The sequence below is a fragment of the Penicillium hordei genome (genome assembly GCF_028827395.1).
Source record: "Penicillium hordei strain IBT 12815 chromosome Unknown utg000003l_segment0_segment0, whole genome shotgun sequence".
NCBI lineage: Eukaryota > Fungi > Ascomycota > Eurotiomycetes > Eurotiales > Aspergillaceae > Penicillium > Penicillium hordei.
This window is the reverse complement of record NW_026623144.1, coordinates 4,425,072-4,450,132: the sequence shown is the minus strand read 5'-3', so window position 1 is coordinate 4,450,132 and position 25,061 is coordinate 4,425,072. Positions and strand designations below refer to the sequence as shown.

The 25,061-nt window shown below is 50.6% G+C and overlaps 9 protein-coding genes across 9 annotated transcripts; 3 read left to right on the top strand and 6 right to left on the bottom strand.

The window, feature by feature from the left end:
• Positions 1 to 80: 80 nt before the first annotated feature.
• Positions 81 to 2,233, bottom strand: N7537_006900 (putative Kelch repeats protein; the record flags this gene model as incomplete). Its single annotated transcript, XM_056897957.1, has 3 exons — positions 1,774 to 2,233; positions 1,570 to 1,715; positions 81 to 1,514 (listed from the first exon to the last, which is right to left on the bottom strand). The coding sequence occupies exons 1-3, from the start codon at positions 2,216 to 2,218 to the stop codon at positions 81 to 83; spliced, it is 2,025 nt and encodes a 674-aa protein (XP_056753742.1). The 5' UTR covers positions 2,219 to 2,233.
• Positions 2,234 to 2,590: 357 nt separating this feature from the next.
• On the top strand, positions 2,591 to 7,268 carry N7537_006899 (uncharacterized protein; the record flags this gene model as incomplete). Its single annotated transcript, XM_056897956.1, has 4 exons — positions 2,591 to 2,909; positions 2,976 to 6,523; positions 6,580 to 6,658; positions 6,712 to 7,268. The coding sequence occupies 4 exons, from the start codon at positions 2,591 to 2,593 to the stop codon at positions 7,266 to 7,268; spliced, it is 4,503 nt and encodes a 1,500-aa protein (XP_056753741.1).
• A 235-nt stretch (positions 7,269 to 7,503) lies between these two features.
• On the bottom strand, positions 7,504 to 8,589 carry N7537_006898 (uncharacterized protein; the record flags this gene model as incomplete). The annotated part of the gene is made up of 2 exons (XM_056897955.1): positions 7,504 to 8,352; positions 8,404 to 8,589. 2 exons carry the CDS (start codon positions 8,587 to 8,589, stop codon positions 7,504 to 7,506), a joined length of 1,035 nt encoding a protein of 344 aa, XP_056753740.1.
• An 818-nt stretch (positions 8,590 to 9,407) lies between these two features.
• On the top strand, positions 9,408 to 10,942 carry N7537_006897 (telomere maintenance protein PBP2; the record flags this gene model as incomplete). The annotated part of the gene is made up of 2 exons (XM_056897954.1): positions 9,408 to 9,911; positions 9,974 to 10,942. 2 exons carry the CDS (start codon positions 9,408 to 9,410, stop codon positions 10,940 to 10,942), a joined length of 1,473 nt encoding a protein of 490 aa, XP_056753739.1.
• A 397-nt stretch (positions 10,943 to 11,339) lies between these two features.
• N7537_006896 (uncharacterized protein) lies at positions 11,340 to 12,137 on the bottom strand (the record flags this gene model as incomplete). Its single annotated transcript, XM_056897953.1, has 2 exons — positions 11,340 to 11,842; positions 11,951 to 12,137. The coding sequence occupies 2 exons, from the start codon at positions 12,135 to 12,137 to the stop codon at positions 11,340 to 11,342; spliced, it is 690 nt and encodes a 229-aa protein (XP_056753738.1).
• A 2,277-nt stretch (positions 12,138 to 14,414) lies between these two features.
• On the bottom strand, positions 14,415 to 19,216 carry N7537_006895 (FG-nucleoporin NUP159; the record flags this gene model as incomplete). Its single annotated transcript, XM_056897952.1, has 3 exons — positions 14,415 to 18,334; positions 18,391 to 19,072; positions 19,130 to 19,216. 3 exons carry the CDS (start codon positions 19,214 to 19,216, stop codon positions 14,415 to 14,417), a joined length of 4,689 nt encoding a protein of 1,562 aa, XP_056753737.1.
• Positions 19,217 to 19,763: 547 nt separating this feature from the next.
• pup1 (proteasome core particle subunit beta 2) lies at positions 19,764 to 20,735 on the top strand (the record flags this gene model as incomplete). The annotated part of the gene is made up of 3 exons (XM_056897951.1): positions 19,764 to 19,889; positions 19,962 to 20,009; positions 20,076 to 20,735. 3 exons carry the CDS (start codon positions 19,764 to 19,766, stop codon positions 20,733 to 20,735), a joined length of 834 nt encoding a protein of 277 aa, XP_056753736.1.
• A 319-nt stretch (positions 20,736 to 21,054) lies between these two features.
• N7537_006893 (uncharacterized protein) lies at positions 21,055 to 23,366 on the bottom strand (the record flags this gene model as incomplete). The annotated part of the gene is made up of 2 exons (XM_056897950.1): positions 21,055 to 22,997; positions 23,054 to 23,366. 2 exons carry the CDS (start codon positions 23,364 to 23,366, stop codon positions 21,055 to 21,057), a joined length of 2,256 nt encoding a protein of 751 aa, XP_056753735.1.
• A 542-nt stretch (positions 23,367 to 23,908) lies between these two features.
• Positions 23,909 to 24,949, bottom strand: N7537_006892 (class I SAM-dependent methyltransferase; the record flags this gene model as incomplete). Its single annotated transcript, XM_056897949.1, has 3 exons — positions 23,909 to 24,615; positions 24,677 to 24,838; positions 24,898 to 24,949. 3 exons carry the CDS (start codon positions 24,947 to 24,949, stop codon positions 23,909 to 23,911), a joined length of 921 nt encoding a protein of 306 aa, XP_056753734.1.
• Positions 24,950 to 25,061: the final 112 nt, after the last annotated feature.

Sequence of the window (25,061 nt, the reverse complement as noted above, 5' to 3'; positions counted from 1 at the left end):
AACATAAGAATAGCAGACTTAGGATCTCAACAATTGGACATTCAATGCGTAAATATTTTTTGGCATCTCTATAGAGGGCATCAGCGGCGACGACCAGCTCCTCCCATATTCTCAGTGCGTTCAGACATGCTAACAACCTCTCCAATGCCCGCGGCTTCTTGCTCGTCTTCCAGAGCCATGATCTCCTCTCGGCTATCCCACCACTTTTCTTCGGCCATAGAGAACGCTGCCTTGCGAAGTTCCTTGATTGACTTCTCACCAGACTGTTCCTTCTCCTTGACAACTTCCATCATGATATTCTGCCATTCTTCAGAAGTGCGGCTGAAGAACTCTCGCAGGCTCTCGAACGGCCGAGGCAAAGGTCGACTGTCATTGACATTTTGCTCCTCTGGCTCCTCGACTTCGAGTTGTTCCATATCCTTGGTAACAGATGGCACCGTGACATCTGCTGGGGCAGGTGAAGAAGAATCAAGAGACATCGCTTCGGCCTCGGCCTCATCGTCTTCATCCATTTCGTCGTCATCTTCGTCATCCATATCTTCATCACTGTCTTCGGCTTCGTTCAAGAGGTTCCAATTCTCAGGCTCCCTGTAGAATATCTCCTTGACGCCGTCCAGTTTGACTAGATCAATGGAATACATATCGTCGAAAGTGAACTCCCGGTCATCCTTTTCAAAAGTACCACCGAAGATGAATAGGGTGTCATCTTGCACTGCTAGTTGGGCATTGAATCGCCGGTGAGGCATTTCAAAGCGAACAACCGAGGGAATTGCGGGCTCCACAGGCTCCTCGGGTTGGGGCGTGCTTGTTTCCATATCGTCATCATCTTCATTGTCCCGAATTCCAACCTTAGCTTCAAGGGCTTTAAGGTTAGCCAAAAGCTCTTCCTCGTCCGCCCTGCCCCTATTTTTAGACTTTGCATTTTGATTTGCCTGCTGCTTTTTGCCGGGCGCGCGGGGACGTCGCAGACTCAACGGGAAGAAACGATTCCTGTCGGTGGTCCAAGCAAAGAGAGTATCGAAAAACTCGCTGTCAATGCCTTCCTCTGTCAGTTCCACGTCGTGGACACCACCAAACATAATACCTCGGCCCTTGTGGTATGCCATGGTAGTGCCAACACGGGGCGGATTGGGCGTATTAGCGGGCTTCTTTCGTCGCTCCCACCGGACTACAGGTATCGTTGACGGTGGGGCCTCAGCTGCAGGGGGTGTGATTCTCAAGAACCAAGTATCCTGGTGAGCCATGGGCCGGAGAGCCATCTTCTGGGGACCACCGCCCTTGCCTTGCTTACCACCACCTGCAACTGCCTTCACTCGGGAGTAGCCTCCGTAGAGAACAGCTCCGGTCTCATGCGGTAGCAGGGAGAATGATGAGCGAGGATCAGGCTTTTGGGATGCAAGAGTCAACGTGGGGCTAAACCAGGTATACTGATTACAATCATAGATCCACAGGTCCTGCAAGTACTTAGTCTGCTGGGAAGTATCTTGGAATCCACCAAAGAGGATGATGTAGTTCTGTCTCGGCATTAGCTCTAATGCAAAAGACAGATGCTGAAATCGAAGCATATACCTTGAAATAGGTCATGCGGTGACCACTTCTAGCGGGAGGACCTTTGCCTTTGACCTCGAGACGGGTCCATTCTCTTGTGGCTGTGTCTAAGTGCCAAAAATCATTGTAGTGATAGAATGTGCCTTGTTTCGGCGACGAGAACTCTCCTGCTGATAGTTAGTCTCCGCGCAAAGGTTTTTAATATATCTAGCAAGACAATCTTACCACCAAACATATAGATGCCTCCGGAGTTTCCTCCACGGCACCATGCATGGCCACTTCGAGGAAGGGGACTGTTAGGACTAGTCACCTCTCTCCATTCGCAACGATCAATCAAATAGACGAAAAGGTTATTGAAGAAAGTGGCATGCGTCCCGTCAAAGTACTCTCCACCGAAGAGCAACAGCTCATTTCGGTTCGATGGAGATGCTAGCACTGTTGAAGACGAACGTGGGACTGGCGGCTCGGAAGGAACTTCAGTGACCTTCAAGAATTTGGCCTGTTCTTCGGCGTACTGGGCCAGAATGGCATCTAGGTCTGCGTCTTCAGCATCGCTGTCAGCATCCTTGCCCTTGGCTTTGGATCTCTTTTCTTTCTGCGCAGACTTTTTTGTCTGCTTTGCCGCTACACGGTCCTTGTGCTCGGCGGACTTCTTATTCTTTTTGCCCATTTTGGCTCAATGTTGGATACAGAAGGTGGGTTTTTGGGATCTTCTTTTTCGTGGGGCAGAAATTATGCCTTTCCCCACACTGAATTGCCCCCCTCCAGATCAGATCTGGGACTATAGGAGTATCACTTGCACCACGCGATTTTATTTTTATCTGAATTCAGCAAATATAAGAAGATAGAATAAGGGTGATAATTCTTATACAAATTTGATGATTTTAGTCCAATTTGACCGAGTAACTGTAAGTTGAACGCAGTTGCTGGTTATAGATTGGTTTGTTTGACCGCTCACGTGCCGACGCGTCCATATTGGTTTCGCGATTGCTTCCATTGCACCAAACATCAAGATCCTCGGCCATGACAGCAACAGGCCCCCATGACGAAGAATAACTTAGCGACTCATCTCAAATGGTTGATAACCCAAGGGAGTCCTCTTCACCCCCCTCTGGCGCAAACCAGCTTGCCTGAACGCAACAATCACTCATCACCACAACCGATTTCCCCCGCCGACGAATTCGCGGCTCTCGATGATATCCTTGAAGACGTGGAGAATGAGACGGATAGATCAATGGCTAGATTGTTACCACAATCGGCGAGCAAGCCTCGAATGTTAAGCCGGCACGACACAGTCCCCACCAGTACTCCGTCAGCTACAAAGAAACGCGCTTCGCCGAAACAGTCAAGCATAGTTCGAGGTATGTGGCCGATTAAGACGAATCTCGCGATAATTATTAAACTGACACAACATGTACAATGACCAGAGTCCTTTCGAGAACCACCGTTATCATCATACAAACCTTCCCAGCAAAAGTCGACTCCGTTGCGATCAGACAGTTTCCATGCACCTGGACCTAATGACATTGAATCGATTGATTTGACAGGCGAGCTTGATCTGTCTAGACTATCCTCGGATACTATCCCGGCTGCTGAGCCCCGCGGGTCATGGGTAGAAGAAAGCACTCCATGCGGAACTCGCGAGAAACGCGGCAAGAAGCGCAAAAGTGACGAGTATACATCCGATCTTCTTTCCCCATCGGAACATGCGACGAAAGTGCGGACTCCCTCGAAAGCGACTCTATCTCCCGCCCCTAGAGGCATTGTATCGGAACAGCCTATAATCCCACGCCAGAAAACCCAAACAACTCATACAAATCCCCCAAGCGCCGCGGAACGACCTGAATATAATTCACCTGTTGCCCCACGGAGCCACCGGAAACGAGTGATCGCGGATTCAGATGATGACGATGATCTCTTTGACGACTGGGCTGATAATGAAGATCCCGCCGATAAGATGATCCCGGATACCGAGGAGGAGAGTTTGTATCCAATACTCCCCGAGATGAGCCCAGCTGCGGATGAGAAAAAGATCGAAACCAAGCATTCGCGGTTGGAATCTACACCGAAAGCACCGATTCCAACTGCTCAACCATCGACTCAGCCAAAGAAGAGGACACCTTTCAAAGACCCTACCCCGTCGACACCTTGGTCGAAGCTGTCCGGCTCACAAGAAAAGAACCCCGATCTTCTAAAGTTCTTGGCCCTTGGAGACAATGCCTTTGGGCATGCAATTTCCAAATTGAGGTCTACGCTGCAGAGAAATTCTGAGATTGTTTATCAACAGGCCATGGAGGGTCAGCCAGTCCCAGAATTGATCGCCGAGAACAAGACTCTTGTCGCTCAGATCGAGGCAATCGAATTGTTGCAAAAACATCAAAACACGCACAAGGGCAATGTTTCTCGCAAACAAGACCTGAAGCAAAATCTGATACGTGTGATCTCACAAGGTCTAGATCCAACATCGATGCCAGAAGAGCTTGCGCAGAGTCGAGCAGTTGAGGCAGAGTTGGAACAAACCGAAACAAAAATATGTCAGCTTCTATCTAAAGCCAACATCCTCGAGTTGACACGCGATTGTTCATCTGACCCTCCTCCCATGAGATATATTCAGCCCACCTTCGAATCCCACGCAATCACACAGGATCCCCCTCTTTTCTCTTCTTCGCGCACCCACTTGAACACGGAATCCCGTGGTCAACAACGCTTCCCTCCAACAAGCCCTAGAAAACCCAAAGAGACACCTCGGCTGAATAGCTATGAAAACTCATTTTCTCGGAATATGGGCTCCCCGCCGTTGGATTCGATGGATCTTGATGAGTTCGACTGGAATGTCAGTGACAATGACATATTAGAGGTGGCCGAGGGCTTCGATGGTGCTCATCAAATACCAGTTCGTGAGCAAGCCAGTCAAAATCGTAAGGTCTTTGCAGAGACATCTGGCAACATCCCCAAAGCCCCTGTCCCGAAGAAGTCGCCTGGTCATAGTGCCTTCTGGTCAAACCATCCATGGTCTCAAGAAGTAAGGAAGGTGTTGAAAGATCGATTCCACCTCCGTGGATTCCGACCCAATCAGCTTGAAGCCATCGATGCAACACTAGCTGGCAAAGATACTTTCATTCTCATGCCTACTGGAGGAGGAAAGTCACTATGTTATCAATTACCTTCCGTGGTAACGGGCGGACGCACAACGGGAGTGACGATCGTGATATCTCCATTGCTGAGTCTGATGGAGGATCAGGTGTCACATCTGCGCAAATTAAACATCAAGGCCTTTATGATTAACGGCGACACCGACCCAGAGGAAAAATCCTGGATTATGGGCCAGCTCTCAAATGCAGGTGGCGAGGGGATGGAGGTTCTGTACATCACTCCTGAGATGCTCAGTAAAAGCCAAGCCTTGATCCGAGCCCTTGAGAAGCTTCATGGGAGAAACAGACTAGCACGCCTCGTCATCGACGAGGCACACTGCGTCAGTCAATGGGGACACGATTTCAGACCTGACTACAAAGAGTTAGGAGAGGTTCGAGCCAGGTTCCCGGGTGTACCGGTTATGGCCTTGACAGCCACCGCCACTGAGAATGTCAAAGTTGATGTGATGCACAATCTCAAAATCACTGATTGCGAAGTGTTCTTGCAGAGTTTCAACCGTCCTAATCTCACCTACGAGGTACGGTCCAAGGGAAAGAATGATGAAGTTTTGGCCAGCATGGCAGAAACCATTACAAGCTCATACCGTAATCAGTGCGGGATTATCTACTGCCTTTCGCGAAAGACGTGCGACAAGGTTGCAGAGGATTTACGGGAAAAGTACCGCCTCAAGGCACTCGCTTATCATGCGGGTATGTCAGCAAAGGCAAAATCAGAAGCCCAAAGGAACTGGCAGATAGGCCGAGTGCATATCATTGTTGCCACCATTGCATTCGGAATGGGAATTGACAAAGCCGATGTGCGATTCGTCATGCACCACAGTATCCCAAAGAGTCTCGAGGGGTATTATCAAGAAACCGGCCGTGCTGGTCGAGACGGCAAGCGTTCTGGCTGCTATCTTTACTTCGGCTACAAAGATACAGCAACCTTGAAGCGGATGATTGATGCAGGAGATGGCAATGGTCAGCAAAAAGGCCGTCAGAAACAGATGTTGCGAAATGTGGTTCAATTTTGTGAGAACCGCAGCGATTGCAGACGAGTGCAAGTCCTCGCCTATTTCGCGGAATACTTCCGCCGAGAGGACTGCAACAACACCTGTGATAACTGCAAATCTGGTTTGGTGTTTGAGCTCCATGACTTTACTGAACAGGCATCCTGGGCCATCAAGATTGTGCGGCAATTCCAGAACACAAAGGAGAAGGTGACTGTTCTCTACTGCAGTGACATACTTCGTGGAGACTGCAAACGGCCTAAAGCTCCAGAGCATCGCAAGATGCCGGGGTATGGAAAGGGTGCTGACCTCGATCGTGGAGCAGCCGAACGTCTGTTCTACCGGCTACTGGGTGAAGACGCATTGGCCGAAGACAACGTGATCAATAAAAGTGATTTTGCTGTTCAGTATCTCATTCTCGGCCGTCGTGCAGCGGAGTATGAGAGTGGGCAGCGACAAATGAAACTACAGGTTCGCGCCTCGCCGACTAGTAAGGCCAAAGCCAAGAGCAAGCCCTCGGGTGCCGCGCAGAAGAAAAAGTCTGGCAATTCAGGTGGCGATCCTCAGTCCACAATGGTCTCTTCTCCAGTACAAGCTGCCCAAGACCGTCGCCTTGGTCGTTATCAATATACTGGTGCTCCAGCCGCGCAGCTCTCGGTCGATGAGGATAGTGATGGCTTTGAACCGATTCGAACCAGCGGCAAGTCTCGCCGCGCAAACACCTACGAGATGGGCCCTCCGATCACCAGCGATCAGAAGTTGGACCGACTTGATCATATGCATCGTGTAGTTGTGGAAGACTTCCAAGAGCATGCCAAAATTATGCTTCAAGACGTAGGTAGTCACGGGGACTTGTTGGTACACCATCAAGAAACTGACATTTGTTACAGCTTGTCGTTAAAAAGGGCCTTCGGTGCCAACCGTTCTCTGATCAGGTGCTACGTGATATGGGCATCTCCTTTCCCACAAGTAAATACATTCTCTTCGATGAAAATTTGGACACCAAGCTGACAACGAAATAGATCTTACTGAGCTTTCTGCGATCCCGAACATCGACCAGGATAAGGTGAAACGCTACGGCCGGCAGATCTTGGGACTAGTTGATAATGCAAAGCGGCGCTACCTGGAAATGACTCAGGAAGCAGAAACCAGCGGCGTTGTTCCAGATCCCAACCACCATAATGTCATTAATCTCAGCAGCAGCGATGAGTATAGTGACAACGACTTGTTCATGGATGAGGCTTCCACCTTCAATCTAGACAACCCTGTCCCGACCGTACCCAGCGATGCCACTGAAAATATCACAAGCCGTTATTTTCCTCCGGCGGGTTCTCCGGGGTATGACTCTGGTGACGACTGGGAATCCGGCGCTGCGCCGTCTGGCGCGAAGAGTCGAAAGCGCCAGTCTTCCAGCGGTAAACGGCCTCCGCGACGCAAGTATAACTCCACTGGGAGTTGGAAAGGCAAAGGCACACGAACAAAGGCCAAGTCTGGGGATCGTTCGACCAGCCAGTCTGCGCCGCGCAAGAACGCTAGGGCCAAAACCCCAAAGTCTACGATTGGCATGATGCCCATTTGATGTTATTGTTCTTTCCCCGCCTTTTGTCGGGATGTTTATGATTGATTCGGTGTTTACACAGGCATCTCTAGGTGTTGTTTTCTCACGGTTTGTAGGGAGTCATTCGGAGGTAGTCCATAGGTGCGGTGTTAGATAGTGTTTGACATGTTTATAAACGACCATGATATAAAAAGATATACATTCATGAATCAATTAATACCATTTTTGTCACTCAATCGTGGAAACTCTCCCACATTCAATTCCCCAGTGAGCGACCAAAATCAATCAATCGAAGCCGCCGTGCATCTCGAGGGTGAAACTGCGCGACCTTGGCTCTCACGAGGAACCTCGAAGACGCCGAGTCACGCTCCAAATCGATGTAGGAGTCAGCCTCCAACATAGCGTCGAGAAGACCATGCATCTCCTTCGCAGCTGCCTCCCTCTTGTTTGTGGGAGTCTCGTCCGCGTTGCGTTTCATAAACTTATCAATCCGCTGCTGTGATCTATCCTCCGTTTCTGTCGATTCTTTTTGCTTCTTGGGCTTACCGTGAGCCGTATAACCCGCCTTCAGCGTAGCATCCGACACCTCGAAATCATCGCCCACAGTCGGGCCACCCAGATCCTCAGCAGCAAGCATTGGAGCAAGTGTCTCATCGACGAACTTATCCAACGAGACCTTGAGGCTTGCGGAGGTGCGGTCCAGTTCTTTAGTTTGCTTTTTCTGCAGAGTGAGCTGCTCGCGTGCCACCTGTGACGGAGTCTGCTCTTCTTTTCTCGCGTTCGCATTGCGGATTCTCTGAATCCGCTCTCGGAGTCCGCTTGCGATTGACTGAGAGTCGCGTAGATTGGCCTCTTCGACTCGCAGGCGCTCGCGGTCCACAGACAGCTGTTCGGCGGCCATTGTGACAGAGACCTTGTTTTCTTGAACAAGCCGTGCGGTTTCTTCTATGGCTAGAAGTGATGGCAACACCGAATCTGTTGCAGGGAGCTCATCTTCGGACTTGAGAAGCGACTCGTATGCTTTCTTGGCCCGTCGGGCTTGGGAAATGCGGGCCCAGGAATCGGTGCCCGTTTCTACTAGGTCAAGTGAATTTAGCTCCCGTAGCTATAACTCGTGTCAGTTGATGTATTCTACTATAATGAGAATCTCACATGCCTTGTTCAATTCATCCTGCTGGCGTTTGACTTGCTCTTGAAGCCCTTGCAAGGTTGCATCTAAACGTCGCGTGTAGACATGCAATGCAGTTCCAGTGAGAGGTTCTTTTGCTAACTCCTGCTCTGCTTCTTGGCGTTTTTCTGCGAATTTCTGGATCTTCTGCACGGTTTGGTCGGTGATATCCATGCTTATTTTAGCGGAGTGACGCGAAATGCAAATATTTCCTTCTGGAAGTAACGAAAATACTTTTAATTTAGAACTCGATTGCCATCTAGACTTGCTGTAGAATGTTTGATTGAAGACTTAGAGGCGATCAAAATATTGGACACGAGACGAGATGCATCACGCCCATGCAACCTTCGCGTCGACGTCATGTGACCAAGCTTCACCCTCGACTTCACTCCCCATCGTCAACCTCACCTCTTCTCCTTACTCACCGGGATTTCATTTCATCGCCTTCATCAATTCCCTTATTCCCGCCTTTCTTCCAAATTTTGCAACGTTCTCGTCAGTAAAGCTATTAACTCGTCGACTGCGAGTTTCGCTCACGCCCTTGACCTCAGATTCAGACGTTATCGGAGGCTACAGTGTGGTACAGCAGGCAACGGTTTCTGGCGCTTGATATCTTACTTGCCTCATTTTCTTTTTCCCATCGCGTTCACCCAAGGACCCCATATCCACCCTTTCCGCTTCCTTATTCCTTTCGAGCATCTCGGCAGACCCCGTGAAGCTTCCCCGGTTGTGACAGCAAAGCCCTCTCACACTTGAAACTGCACTTCCTCCCGTCTTACATCGGCACTCCCTCAGTACCACCTTTCCTTCACAGCCTCTCCAATTTTCTCCAAAGCACCAATCTCCCCTTCCGATCGCCAGCACCAGCACCTTCCGTGGGAAATTCTGGTGTACATAAAACGATCATAAAAAAGAAGAACGCAGAATTCATTCTTGACACCTTCCGATTTCACTTGTAAGTGAAAACAAAACAGCAGCACAGACTATCCAAGATGTCGGCTTCTCCATCCAACCTTCAATCGACCAAGCGTCCTCTCGAGGACCCTTCGTCGCCTTCCGGCCCCAACGACCAGCCAGAGGCCAAGCGCCCGGCGCTGGACAAAGTAGTCAAGAGCGACGCCGATGCCGAGGCGGAAACAGATGTATCCAGTAGCCAGGTTCCTACTGTCGAAGGTGCCAAGGATACCCAGGGTGATACCGTGGTTCCTGATGCGCCCAATGGCAAGGGTCTCCCTGTCGACACCCAACCCATCCAATCAACTGCTTCCCAGGCTGACCGAGCGGGCTCTGATCAACCCCCCCAGGACGAGTCGAGCTGGGTTCATATTCGCGCAGTGATCTCCAGCCCGGAGGCAGCCACCGTGATTGGAAAGGGAGGTGAGAACGTGTCCCAGATTCGTCGTCTGTCCGGTGCCAAGTGCACTGTCAGTGATTATTCTCGAGGTGCAGTCGAGCGTATCCTGACCGTCAGCGGTCCCCAGGATGCTGCTGCCAAGGTAGGTTTCTCTCCATTTAATAGGTTTGTCACGAATATTCGATTGCTAATGACAACTATCAGGCGTTTGGTTTAATCATCCGTACCCTTAACAACGAACCCCTGGAGGCCGCTTCTACTGCACAGTCCAAGACCTACCCTCTGCGTTTGCTAATTCCTCACATTCTAATTGGTTCCATCATCGGCAAGGGTGGCAGCCGCATTCGTGAGATCCAGGAGGCTTCCGGCGCCCGCCTAAACGCCTCGGATGCTTGCCTCCCCCTGTCCACGGAACGATCCCTTGTCATTCTCGGTGTTGCAGATGCCGTTCACATTGCTACCTACTATGTCGCAGTCACCTTGGTCGAGCAGCTGTCTGAACGTTACGGCGGTCCCGCGGCTTCGGCATATGCCACTCGCAGCGGCGGTCCTGCCGGTGCTGTCCCTGGTGGTATGCAGGTTGTTCCATACGTTCCTCAGCCCGCCGGCGGCCAGTACGGCCACCCCGAGACTTTCAAGCGTCACCACCCTCACCCCAACCGTGCCGGTGGTGGTGCATACGGTGTTCCCTACCTGCACGGCCAGCCAGCTCCCGCTCCCGTCCCCCAGACCCCAATGCACTTCCCTGCCGCTCCCCAGACCGCTTACGGTGGCGCAGGCCCCCACCAACCCGCTCCCTTCGTTGGCGGTCCCCAGCAGCCGACCCCTGGCCGTGGACCTCCAACAGCCCCTGCCCCTGTGGGCGCTGCCATGCCCGGTCAGCCACTGACCCAGCAGATCTACATTCCCAACGACATGGTTGGCGCCATCATCGGCAAGGGTGGTGCCAAAATTAACGAGATACGTCACCTCAGCGGCAGTGTCATCAAGATCAACGAGCCCCAGGAGAGTAGTAACGAGCGCCTGGTCACTATCACTGGTACCGCAGAGTGCAACCAGATGGCTCTGTATATGCTCTATTCCCGACTTGGTTCGTCCCCCCATTCCCAAGAAGCAGACGCTTGTGCCCAGGTTCTAATAGATTCATCAGAGAGCGAAAAACACCGGATTTAGTCTAGCAGCACAACCTACGCGTGTTACAAGAGTCTTATTGCAGGGTTATGCCCAAAAGTCTACGGTGGTTAATGAAGTCTCTTTTTCTTTGCCTTCGATTTCTCTCAGGGTGTTGTTCCTCTTTTCTTTTCTTTTCCTTTTACTTTCTCGTTGTATCTTATTCCAAGGCGTGTGATTTGATTTTTCTGCCTTTCTAATAACAAATCCCGCAATAATCCCTTGAATCAAGTAGCCCTTTTCCTTTCCACTACCTGCTCTAATTACTGCCGACATATCCCATGATCCACGCAACACAGCTCAAATTACATCCAAGCCCAACACTAATCCACGGCACCTCGCTCTTCGTTTCTTTCTCTCCTTCTTTCTTTCCGCTCTGATTCCTCCTCTCTTGGAACCCCTAACCTTCAACCTTTTGAAAACTGACATGTTTGATCTCCAACCCAGGAATAGGAGCCAGCATCTTCTCCCTCAGAGGTGCAATACTCTGAATAAACTTCTCCGTCTCCTTGGCCTTGAGATGCGCCTCCATACTTTCCCAGCCAACAGCGAGGAGGTGCGCGAAAGCTTGCCCGCTTGGACTCTTCTTGTGTGGTAGCTTACTCGGTCGGTCAACATGTCCCATTGACCACGACCGTGGCCCCGCTGATTGTGGCAGCTGCTCGACCAGTGTAGTACGGAAGTTAATCATGTCCGCGTTGATCTGCCTTACTGCTAGCACATCAAGATCGCTTGAGAATGACAACGTGCATAGCTCAGTCACAGGGTTTTTAGTCAGGGTTTCTGTGCAGGAGAGTGGTGGGCTAAACGTGATGTGGAGCGCTGACGGCGGCTGGGTATTTTCTGGGGCCAGGAAGGGCTCCAGGAGGTGGATGTTTATTGTGCTTCGGGGATCGGTCCAATCTGTTGGTTTGGTTAGACCTGTATGTTGTAAGATTGTAGGGGTGTGAGTAGGATATATCGTGGGTATATCGTAGTTTGGGGTTTCTTTCGGGGCGTTTCTGAACTCACCTACAACCCAGACGATGGTGTCTTTATCTTCGGCTGTGCGTCCCCAGGCTGAGTTCTCATGACCGCTTTGGTGTTGGGTCGTGCGGAAGATCCCCAGTAGAGCCTGGCCTTCTTCGCTGTCCGGGTCTTCAGGCTTGACGGAGGGTTTGACACGGAAGAAGATGACCTGACTAACGGTTTGAGACATGGTGGGTTGGTGGTGTTCCCAATGGCAGTGTATGGATGGGAGAGATAGCGCTGGAGTATCAAAATACCGATGGCTGATGTCACAGGCACATGATGTCATTCGTGAATTAGATAATTCCCAATTGGGAAATGGACACTGGCACCTTCCCTTCCATTTTCGTGCAGTTAGTCCCTTCCCCAGTAGAGTCACGGCCAAGTACTTGATGTTTTCTTTCCTCTTTCCTCTTTCCTCTTCTCTCTTCTCTCTTCTCATATCTCACCTCTTTGGCATCATGCAGTCATACAGACTAATTTCCTGGTTATACACCCCATTCCGTGACAAAGAATTTCCACTGTTCTTATTTGCTATACTTTCAAGCTACGTTTTGTACCCTACCTTCACACTGGCCCTAATGAAATGGCTGCTCTTCGGGGAACTTGTGTTTTTTCTCGCGCTGGGCCACTGCTTAGCTCTCACATTTCTGATCGTGTGGCTTATTGACTTGTCTGAAACTGAAATTATGACTCATATCATACATATCTCTTACCATTGGTTGCGGACACTGGTGACCTCCCAAATCCAACGGTTCTAATATCGCCATCACCTCGCCTGAGTATGTCTTCCGAGTGAATCTGGTTCCTCGGCGAGACCGAACCATCGTCTTGGAAAGCACCTGAGCGCCTGCAGTGGGGAGATACTGCCCAAGTGGAATTCGGATTGCGATTTTATTGTGTCAACATGATCTAGGGTAAGAAGATGCAGAGTATGAACTTCATTATGATGTCTCATTTCTGCTTCTTTCACACTCTACATCCCTCAACGTTTCGCGAACTTGGCTAAATGTCTGCTATAGTTGTCTTGTTAAGCTTGAGATTCGATTGCCATTCAACCAAATGGCATTTTATGACTTGTGTTAACGGTTCAACTTCAAATGCGCGGGCCACTTGAATTGCAGACTGTGGCATTCGCTCAATATGGACCCCAGAAGCCGGGACTTACTTGTGAGACTTAGCGTCTTTTCCTCGGTGTTGTCTTCGTTTCTTTTTTTTCTTTTTTTTTCTTCTTTTTCCAACATAGCTACTCTATTCATCTATCAGATACCCCCAAAAAGCCCGATTGACTGCACACCTCCTCATACCTCGCTTTCCTTAAATACTCGCTTCTACCAGTAGAACGACAATTCCTACCTGTATGGCCGCTTTGATATGACTGTTCCTTCGTCAAACTAAGCGAAAAATTACATTCCGATCAAGCTGAACCCTGTGTGCTTGCATTTTTCCAAGCTACCAGAGCGCCAAAGTCTTAGCCTGAACCATAACTGCATCATTGTGTTCCTCATCTCTAGGGACTCCAACGACTGGTAGCGAGAGACACAAAAATCTCTGGTAATGCTGTGCGTAAGTGGAAATTTTCACCTTGTGGCTGTGAACCTGCTGGACAACAAACTCCATCAGCTGTGCATCACTATGCGTAAGCTCCATTGCTTCGGGAACTTTTATAGTGACCCCAAAGAGTTGCATCATCTTGGGGGTCTACCAGACGCTCGAACCCCGTCATGAAAGGACACATATCACTCGCGCCTCTTGACATTTTTGCTGGTAGATAGAGCAGATAGAGAAGGTAGACTAAATAGGTTTAAGGGGACTGGTCTTTGCTGGAAAATCATCTAGAATGCTGGTGGTGTTAATGGTGCTGGTATAGGTCGAGGGCATCGGCCTTTTATATATGTTCTACGATGTAGGCTCGGACAAAAACGTTTTTCTATTCATTACTATAATGGCTTTTCATAGATAGTCTTTGATCAACATCCCTTGAAACTAGTCTATTCTTTGCCTTTGTTACTTATGGGCCGGATTTTATTGCCGAATCTTATTCTTTGTTACATGCTAGGGATGCGTCTAAATATATTGAGATGATCTAGTCCCTATTTACACATAGAAAAAGTCCTCTATATGGTTTATGTATATACACATGAAAAGACATCTGAAAAGAACATAAGAGCGGCCGGCTATTCTGGTTTAGTTTCTATGGGAAAGACTTCACAAGCGAGTACAGGACTTGACTAGACCTCAAAAAACTGCATGTAGATAGAGCTTGCATTTGATAGCTAATTTAGCCACTCACCGTGGCGCTGAAAAGAAATTCCACGTATGTGCATACCAGGACTCCCTGGCCCAATTAAGACCATCCACCAGATACCAATCCACGCTGAAAGCAAATTCCCCCAAATATCGGATCAGAATCTTTAAGAGAAAACCAAATGGAAGTAAAGAAGAAACAAAATAAGAAAAAAGTAAACTACCAGTCATCGACGCCGCGCACCTTGGCCTGCTTGTCCTCGAAGGCCTTCTTCAAGTTGGCATTCAAGTGCTGACGACGCAACTTCTTGGCCTTGTATTGGACGGCGCCTTCTTGCGGGAGGGCAGTCTCGCCAGCACCCTCCACGCTACGGAGACGGCTCTGTCTCACCGAGCCATTGATGCTGGCTCGGAAATTGAGACCGCGTGAAGCGGACTCGGGGGTGTGGTAGGCGCTACCGTCAACCGAGCCTCGTGACCCAGGAGTCATGGGAATACGGCCAGCAACGTTCTTGCGAGGGGTAGAGAAGGGGGAGGCTTCGCGGCTTGGGGGTCCTGTGGGAGCAATGTCCACGCCGAGCTTGCGCATCTGTGCCTCGAGAACATCGATGTCTGTGCTCTTTCCCTCGGCCATGCTCATCATTGTAGCAATGGTCTTAGTAACAGCCTCGACGGTTGGTCGGTTCCTGCCCGTACCATTTGCCTGCGGGATGTCGGCGATTTTGGCACGCAGGAGGGAGACTGCCTGTTCAAGGGCGGTCATCTTGACCTGGATATTCGTGAATGTGGTGCGTAGATCATGCTGGAGCGCACCTTGCTCGGCGGAAAGTGGTGCTTCGAGGATAGCGCCGATGTCGGTGTGTGCATCAAGAGTCTTCCGGATGCTTGCGAACTGGCCTCGCAGGGTGACAACCTGCTTCGTGAGTAGGTCACGGCACGCATCGAGCTTTTCATCCACTCCCTGAACCCGTTGGTTGTCCAAAGAATGCGCAATTGAAGCAATCAGCTCTTCGAATCTCTCAATGTCCTTCAAGGTCATCTTCGTGTCGAGAATGTCAGCGGGCTGGTCGCTATTGAGGACCATCACCCACCCATCAATATCAGAGGGTTGCTTGGGTTGTTGGTGCAGAAGGAATCCGGCCATTGACCTAGCATTTATGCCCAAAGTATCTACCATAGAGTTGATGTCACGATAAAGTCGTTCGACCTGGCCGGCAATACCTGGCTTCGCAGTCTCACCCATGTAGTTTTGGTGGGGTAAGAATGGATCCAGGGTATCAACGGGCTCAACGGGCTGAGCCAGTTCATCACGAAGTCTATCATCCTCGTCGTCATCTGACAAAGATAAAACATCATCTTCCTGGAGTTGAGCTGCTGCATGTGCGCGTGCTTGCTTCTCTTGCTCCTCGCGAGCAACATCGCTAGCCTTTCTCAAGTGGCCATCACGCTGGGCAATTTGCGTAAGAGATGCCTTACGCGAGTGCAACGCGCCTGTCGACCCCTTACGAGTATGTGGTTTCTCAGAGAATAACACGTTCTTTTTCCCTCCGAACCGAATCGGACTCGGTGACCGGTAGGGCTCACGATTACCTTGGGCAATAGGGCCCGGGGGAGGAAGCAGTGGCTGTTTAGAGATCTCCCCAAATAGCTGCCGGGGAAGGCGGCCTTTGTCATCCGCATTTCGAGCAGGGCTGCTGAAGAATCCTCCGGTGGAGCTTTGCTCGGAAACAGCACCAAACGAGCTCTGAGCTGATGGCTTGGATTTTGCAATGAATGCTTCGTCGTGTGTGATTTCTTCACCGCTATCACTAAAGTTTGACTCGTCTGCGGCCTCGGAGTCTCCATCAGAGATACCAGATTCATCCGATTCATCCGGGATTGGAACTGCCTCCTCGATAGGTTTGGTCTTTGGCTTTGTGGTAAAGTCAGGCGGGAGAGGTGCTTCTTCGGGGACAACCGCAGTCTCGGACTTTTTGGGCTTTGTTAGGAAGTCTGGAGGAAGGGGAGCGTCGTCCGTCTTGGGTGCAGTCTTCTTCTGAGTGAGGAAGTCGGGAGGGAGGGGAGCGTCGTCCGTCTTCAGAGCTGGCTTTTTCTGGGTGAGGAAATCGGGAGGAAGGGGGGCGTCGTCCGTCGCGGGTGCAGACTTTTTCAGGGAGAGGAAATCAGGCGGTAGAGGGGCGTCATCTTCAGGTTGGAAAGACTTCTTCGTCTTGGTGAAATCTGGGGGAAGTGGGGCATCCTCAGCGGAGCACTTCGACACATTATCAGAAGCAGAAGTATCTCCAGCAGCGTAGCTAGCCCGGGTGGTTGGATCTGGTGGCAATGGCGCCTCCACATCGATACTTGATGTGTTAGACCAATTCTTCTTAGGTGTCTCGGTCTTATCAGACAGCGCTGACAACGGGCTGGTCACGCGGGTTTTGTCAGCAGTGGTGCCAAACATAGAGAATGGCGACTTGGTGTTCTCGGCCGAAGTAGTTGTCTTTGTAGTCTGCGTCTTTGAGCTGAACATTGAGGTGGGAGTCTGTGAAGCAGGTTTGCTTGCTCCGCCGAAAATTGAGAAAGTCTCCTTATTCACAGGCTCGATATCTTCAGTGTCGTCGTCCATTGATTCACTCGGCGACGAGCTTCCCTTGCGGGGCGTTGACACCATTTCGTCAAAGGAGCCACCGAATGAGAACGCTCCGGAAGAAGGTTTATCTGGTGTTGGCCCATCATTGACAGCTGAGCCATCGCCCTTGAAGGTAGATTTGAGTTCAAAGCTACCTTGCGGGGCGCCAAAGGGATTCTTGACTTCACTGGACGCCGGAGGCGGGAACGAGGTAGGGACTTGAGGCTTGGCCCCAAAGGGCGAGGAAGAGCTCTTGGCGAAAGCACTTTCACCAGCAGAGGCGCTTCCGAATGGCGACACCTTTGGTTGTGTTGCCGCGAAGGGCGACTCCTTTGGCTGCTTTGCTGCAAATGGCGACTCGCTTGTTTGCTTCGCTCCGAATGGTGACTCGCCCGGCTTCGCAGTTGCAAAGCCACTGAAGCCACCTCCACCGGAGAAGGAGCTGAAGCCACCACCGCTAGGTGCTGCACCCTTAGCCCCGAATGGGTTTGCCGGGGAGCCAGACTGTCCAAGTCCAGATCCCATAGCGCCGAATCCAGGCTTGCCGAACTGTGGCTGTCCAGGCGTACTGGGAGTGCCGAATGATGCACCAGGCTGAGAGGGGGTCCCAAACGCGGGACCAGGGGCCGGTGACGATGGCTTTCCAAAGGCTGGGCCAGGGCTTCCACCAAGCCGGGACGGACTTCCAAATGCCGGAGCACTTTGCTTCCCAAAGGCAGTGGCGCCCATAGTCGAAGCTCCCATGGCTGAAGGGCTACCAAAGGCAGGGGCTCCCGCCGGCTTTCCGAAAGCTGGCTGGCCAAACGGCGACGGACTCCCAAACCCTGACTGGCCAAATGCAGGTTTCTGTACAGTGACAGGGGCGGGGGTTGGAGCTATAGCCTGTGGCTGAGAGGGAGCTTGGGTTGCCTGACCGGACGAAATCAAACCCGAATACGGGATGTTTTGGCGAATGGAATCAGCGTAAATGAACCACCAAGATGAAAGGATACCATCATTATTCAAAAGAAGCACCCCAGGAAGTGGCGTCGAGCTCTCCAAGATATCGGAACCCGGAAGCGGTGCGATGACATTTTCCGTGGCTGAGAGGTTTTGTGCCAGGCCAATTACCGATGTCTCATCTCCAGAGTCCTTCAACGGGACACTGGCACGTTTGGTGTCGTCACTGACTTCTGTGGTCATGAACTGGCCAACATGAGACTTGGTTCGCTCATCGTTGGCCAGAGGTTGGTCAGATCGCGTGATGAGTCCAAGATCAGTCGACGCAGTTGATGCGATGATCAGGACATCTCTCAAGTGAGGCTTGTACTCTCTAATTCTAGTGATGAATTGGAATGCGGGACCACGCTTCAGCATAAAGCCCATAGTCGAGCAGACTTCTGGCAGTTTCTGAGTGAGGAACGGTGCCTGCTTGCGACGGGTTATGATGTAGTATGAAGAACCTGGGTTCATCCCCATATCATCCTCTGCAGCATTTGGGGTGTATGTGACAAAGAAAACATCGTTCTCAAGCCATGCGATTGATGAAACTGTATAATCGTAAGTAGAAGCACATATTTAGTTCTGAGAGTTATTTGAAACTTACTGTGGCAATCTCCCTCCAAATCAGATGGCCGAGGGACTTCAGCCTTCTTCGTTCCATCTGGGGTCATCTGGTACCCAGTGCCATCGGCCAATCCAGCAACAAGCTGCTTGCCTTTGTTGCTCCATGAAGCACAGCTGACACCATCCTTGAGGACTGGGCCATTAGGTCCAGGAACTAAGCTCCCAGCCTTGAGATCGGCGATAAGAAGCTCGCCGTTAACGGTGACCAGCGCGACTAGTGTCGAGGAAGGGTCGGGGTTTGGGGTCAGTGCTCGTAGCGACACGCCATTTGTAGGAATTGAAATCGCCGGCTGCGCATTTCCTTGTGTGAGGGTGTTTGTATCGAAAACCGAGATTGTGGGGCCATTCTCCGTGGCGAGAATCAGGCCGTCGTCGCCTGGTGTGAATGCCACATGAGTGGGACGAGAAGGGAGAGGGATTGTGGCAATGGGCTGGAAGGGCTTCGTTTTCTCCATATCTTCTCCGGCCGGTGCCTCGATGGACTTTCTGACGACATCAGCGGTGCTGATTACCAGCGCATCTGGGCCAGCGCCAACAATGAGGCCTTTGGTGCGCGCGACAGCCAGAAGTGAGGAAGTAGGAGCAGGGAGCGCGTCGTCGGGCCATGCTGTTGGGAGGAAGCGGATGTTTGCGTCCCCGGATACGCCTTTGAAACCAACTTCCTATAGCTACGTTAGAGGGGATATTGGTGAGTGAGAGCTGTGGCGGGTTGGACATACATCGGTAAAGACATCGGGAAGCTCTGAACCAAGCTCCGCAGAGGCGCTTCCCCCAGCGGGGTTGGACGCTCCGAAGTTGAAAGCCATTCTAAGCTTTTCGGAATTGAATGTCCCAGAAGGAGAACGTGTGCTTTCGCTTAGAGGAGAGCTATGTCTGAGAGCATTAGGCGAAGGTGAGTTCGGAGGTGTAGAGAGCGAGCGTCGATGGAGTGACTGAGGACTCCGAGAGAAGAGGTTGAGAGTATGCGCGAAAATCTTGAGGTTGCGCGGCTTCCCAGGGATGAGAAGACAGGCCAAGAATAAAAAGGGACGCAACGGGTATCACCGATGCGCAAAAGGTTGGAGAGAGAGAAGTCAAGAAAGACTACAATAGAAAAGCATTGAATTAGAAAATAATGTCCAGCAAAAACACCTTGTTTATGCCTTATAATTCAGGCTCCAGTTTAGGCTGCGGGAGCTTCGTCACTCCAAACAGCTCACTTCCTCTTCACTTCCATCTCCAGCTTGCTACCCCATTCGCCCATCCATCCTTCTCGATCTCCCCCAATATTCGAATTTCACTCTTGTTCCTTTCTAAACCTGCTTTCTATCTTGATACTTAGTTTAGCTGGTCGCGAACACCAGCGTTGTCACGATGCCCGGCTTCGACTTCACAAACTACAACCGCAATGCGGCGCTTCACGCTAGGGGTGTTCCCCTTCCCAAGGCCACAAGTACCGGTACAACAATTGTGGGCTGTATCTACGATAAGGGTGTTGTGGTACGGTCCCAAGCGATGCGAGGAGATTCCTACGAGCTGTGACCCAGGAGCTGACTCGAATCGCCATTGCAGATTGCAGCAGATACCCGAGCTACCAGCGGTCCTATAGTAGCGGACAAGGTAAGAGATACCGATCAGACCATGTGCATTTCATTTTGGAAAGTATCTAACATTCTTTGTCTCTAGAATTGCGAGAAGCTACACTACATCGCGCCGAAGATCTGGTGTGCTGGAGCCGGTACCGCCGCCGACACCGAATTCACCACAGCACTCATCAGCTCCAACGTCGAACTGCACTCGCTATCAACGGGCCGTGACCCCCGTGTGATCACCTGTATGACGATGCTCAAGCAGCACCTATTCCGGTACCAGGGCCACATCGGAGCGTACCTTGTTGTTGCAGGCGTGGACCCGACCGGCACGGGACTGTACACTGTGCACGCACACGGATCGACAGACAAGCTGCCGTATGTGACGATGGGATCTGGATCGCTGGCTGCGATGTCTGTGTTTGAATCGACTTGGCAACCAAACCTGGACCGCCAGGGCGCCATTGACATCTGTGCTGAGGCAATCAAGGCTGGTATCTTCAACGATCTGGGCTCTGGTAGCAATGTCGACGTGTGTGTGATCGAGAAGGACCAGCCCACCCAGCTGCTCCGCAACTACATGAAGCCCAACGAGCGCCCGCAGAAGGAGCGCAACTATCGCTTCCCCCGTGGTACCACTGCTTATTTGGACCAGAGAGTCATCAGCAAGGAAGATATGAAGAAATATGTCACGATCGAAACTCTGTCCGGTGATGATAACCTTGCTACTGGGGACAGCATGGAAGTTGATACTTAGATTTTCTTGGAGATGCACTGACCGGTGGTCTTCTTGGATTGATTTAATGCACGCATGGGTTTCTTCTGTCTCACTATGTTTTCTGTACAATCGTAATTCGGCCAAGACCGCGGACGTACTTGTTCGTGGAATTATGTTATAAGGTTCAGAGAAAGGATGGCCAGGACAGGAAAATAGGAGTTTTCAAACATTTGATGTCTCTCATGTTGATTGTATGCTCAGCTCAGCACCCTCTGGACAAGGTAATATTGAAGCAAGGGTATCGTATCGCTCTATTTTATCAAAATTTCCTGTGTAGATATCTATTCACATGCCACATTTACCGCCGATCAACCCTCGATTCACCAATCTGAGGCAGAGAAGTGAGCTCTTCAATAACCTCAGAGCTTTCAAACTTGCCAACGATCCAACGGATGTACTCATACTGAGTAGCCGAAATACGGCGGCCATCACGACGGTATCGAACAACACCAGCATGATACATAGCCCGCACGAACTCCGGATCCACGGGCCCGCCGTGTCTGCGAAGATACCCGTACAGCCAGTGAACCATATGGAAAGATTGACACGGAGTCAAATGCCTGCAGCAGGAGAGAGCAACTGCCAGCTGGTTTATGAGGTCGACCGCAGCATGGGGATCGGGACATCGGCTGTCCCGTGGGGCTGGGTGGTATCGTACGAGGGCTTTCTCGTCGGGGTGTGGAATGGGCTGCCAGGCTTTGTGGAGGCTGACCTTAAATGGGGTGTTGTTGTTGAGAAGTCTGAGGATGGGCCAGATGTTCTTTGAGTCTCCTGAGCGAACAACATTCAGGATTTCTTCAACTGTGTCTGGACTGGTGAGGTTCACGCGATGGAACATTTCGTCGAATGTGGTGTGGAAGAGTTTTTGTATTCCCTTGTATATGGATGGGGTTGTCCACACTTCTGCTAGGGATAGCTGGGAGGTTTCCAGTTGTTCGAGGGTTTTGCGGGTGGTTTTGGTAATGGAGGATTTACCCTTTTTGTTGAGGGCTAGGAGCAGAAGGCTGTTGTATGGGAGATCGAGATCATGGATTTCCCGCATTAAGTTTGGATAGAACGATCTGCTGGTATCTTGTATCACCGTTTCGTAGAGATTGAGCAATGAGTAGATCGGTTGATCTGTTGCTCTTACACTCTGATTGTACATGGGCCCAGTAGATCGACCAAGCGTCCGTAGAAGCCAGAGTCGCAAAATTATCTGACGTTGAGTTGAATGGCTCAGAGGGGCATGCTTGATCTGTGTTTGAACACACGGCAGAGGGAAGTCGAACCAGACCTGTGACTTGGCAACGGTCGAAATGACTTCGGCGTTCGTGAGACAATCCCGCCATCTTTCAAGCAATTGGTTTCTGGAGACCCTGTCTGCTGAAGACGATGCCAATGACTCTGTCACACGAATGACACAGTCCGCCGCACTATTAACATCAAGCTGGCTAAATATCTTGTCGGGAAACGGCAAGCTTGTCTCCGAATCGACATCCATACTTTCTAACCAAGCTTGAACCAAAGCAGAAGGCCACTGGCTGCGACTGTCTGCATCATGGGTTTCGATGATGAGTTCCTCGGCAAAACGAAAGCTGCGAGTACGCAAGAGCTCTCCAAGCCAAGCATCAACAATGCTTCTGTCCAGGTCGTGATAGCCAAGAATGTTACAGCCCCCAATAGCTTTCCACATCGCCCGGTAGTGCTTCAACAAAGCCTTATGGTCCCATGATCCCAGAGTCTTGTTTCGTTCGACGAGGATATTCGGCAAGGCGGTAATGATGAGACACATCTCCTCAGTTGAAACCAACCCCAGCTCCAACGCCCGATTAATCGCATTTAAGACAGCGGTTCGTTTGCCGCGTTTCGTTTTCGTTCGAACAAAAATTTCAACAGCTGCGGCGTAATTTCCCGATCCCCGAGTATTCAGGAACGGGTCATCCAAAAATGCAATTGCTTCTGTAAGCTCTGGGTCCGAACGAGCAAGTAACCGCTCGAATATCTGCCGGCTGTATCGCGGTTCCCGGTGGAGGTCAATTCTCAACCGACGGGTGAAGTCTCTTGCATCTTCGATGCCCCAATTGTTCCCATCCAAGAACCCCTCCAGCACCTGCTCACGCGTAGCTTGGTCTGCCTTGGCGAGGTATGATGGAGGAGGATGAGTAGTATGAAATTCGCTGGGTTCGGGTCCAAGCTCCGGGTTCTGGTCGGAGAAAGAAAAAGGTACTTCAGGAGGACCGAAAGAATGATCGACGAAACCTTCATAAAACAATTAGCAGATACTCAAAATATTGTGCGTGTCTTGTCACACATACTCTGAGTTTCGAATGGCGCTCTCTGCCACGGATGGTCGGTCCATTTCATGTGTTCCCTCCCATTGCGGCCAAACAAGCACGCGATATCTTCAGCCGGGCCTCCCCCTATGCTTGCCAGAGCGGTGTTTCTTCGTTTCGCTAGGCGTCGCCGTGCTTCCAATGGTCCGGGAACGCAGCTCCCATGGCGCCGTTGACCGTTGGCGAAGCGACGAAACGTGGCTGCGAGTAGGTCATCACTGATCCAGGGATGATCAAGTGTTGCGGTAGCTGGCGGCTTTAGAGCATGCCGGTAGGCATGCCTGCCGAAAGACATGGGATTGGCTATAGCATGTGCAGGCCGATTGCTGTCTTAGGCTTGTCGCAAGCACTCGGAATCAACTTTCGCATGGCAGCTTTCCGATTCTTGGCGTGATGACTAATCTTCGCGTTGCTCCAGGGCGGGATTCAATGGGCCAATGTTTGGGCTTCCATTATCACCTCTGTCTACATTTGTATCATATTTTGTTTATAGCACTTGATCCAGTAATTGTTTTCTTGTTTTGCACGCTTAACTTATTTCTATGTTTAATCTATGTTTATGTCATGTTATGCCCATTCAATCGTTCGAAGCCGAATCGGATGTATACCAAATATTCGCATAGTTACCTGATTGTAACTACAATCAGGTATGGAAATAGGTTTATATAGAAGGTAAAAAGAAAATATTTGGAATCATAAACACAACGCCAATGCAATGTATGCAGAATTTTTCCCACCAATGGTATCACATGCAAATCATCTCGGAGGGGACATAACGGAACGGTGTGATAAAACATAAGACAGTCATGAGGAGAAAGCGGGGGAGATGACAAGAACTCAGGAAGCTGTTCCGACTTCACTAGGAAGGGGTTTCCGTCCCGTTACCACATAAAAGTCCATATAAGCATGGACACTTCGGTCCTGTATACTCTTCCTCACATCAACGAGGAAGACCTCAATTTCAGGCTTGGACCAGCCAAGGGCAAGAAAGGGCTTATATGACCACCCGGACAAAGCATCAAGCCAATTGTTCTCACTCCAAGCGCCAATGGTCCTCAGCTTCTCGTCCTCGGGCCAGGTATTTGTGGGAATTTTGGAGAGTCGTTGTTCAACGTCAACGAATCCTATGTCTTTCATCCACTGTGCAATCCGGTGGGCGATTCGGAATTGTCTTGGTGGATCAGCATCGCGACCCGAGCGTACGTTAAGGTCTACCCAATCATGCATAGCGAATGCGCTGTATCCCCCGTCTCGATTTTCGGGGGGCATAGTACCATCATCACATTTTGGTTTGGGGTCGAGCTCGTGACATTCCATGTATGCTCCTGGTTTGAGGTGTTTGAATGCCTGTCGTAGTATGCGCTTGAATGACGGCATGGCCCCGGTCATGTGGCCGGTATGAATGAAATCAAAATAGTCCTTGCTCCATAGCCACTCTTCTTCAGTGGCATCATCAATCAAAAAATGGACGTTTGGCGGAACTTCTGTTGGCTGCACTGGGGACAGATCTGTCCCTATGATTTCGGTGTTTGGAAACAAGGCCGCTGCAAGAAGAAATTTGAGATGGTGAGAGAAGAACTTTAGGGCTAGGACAGGTGATCATACACATCTCTATTGGCCATATCCCGGAGCCAGTGCCGATATCAAGGATATGCTTTGGGTCTTGGAGGGGAACTTGGAATAGCTTTCCGTCCATCGCCATTTTGAACATGTGATGTTGCATGTCCAGGCGATCTATTTCCTGTTCATCATTGGGATATACATAAGCTAGATATTGAATTAGCCATGCTGTCTGAGATTTAACAGAGCCGGAATAGTTAACATACCTCCCTCGTGGTACCTATGATAGGTTCTTCCGTTCTCGACAGGATAATCCATAACACTTTCAGTCAACGACTGAGTATCGCTGTTATGATACGGTAAGTCACGCCAGTCTTGGATTTGGTAAAGAAATATGAGGAGGGGACAATGGAGGTAGTATTACCAGTCA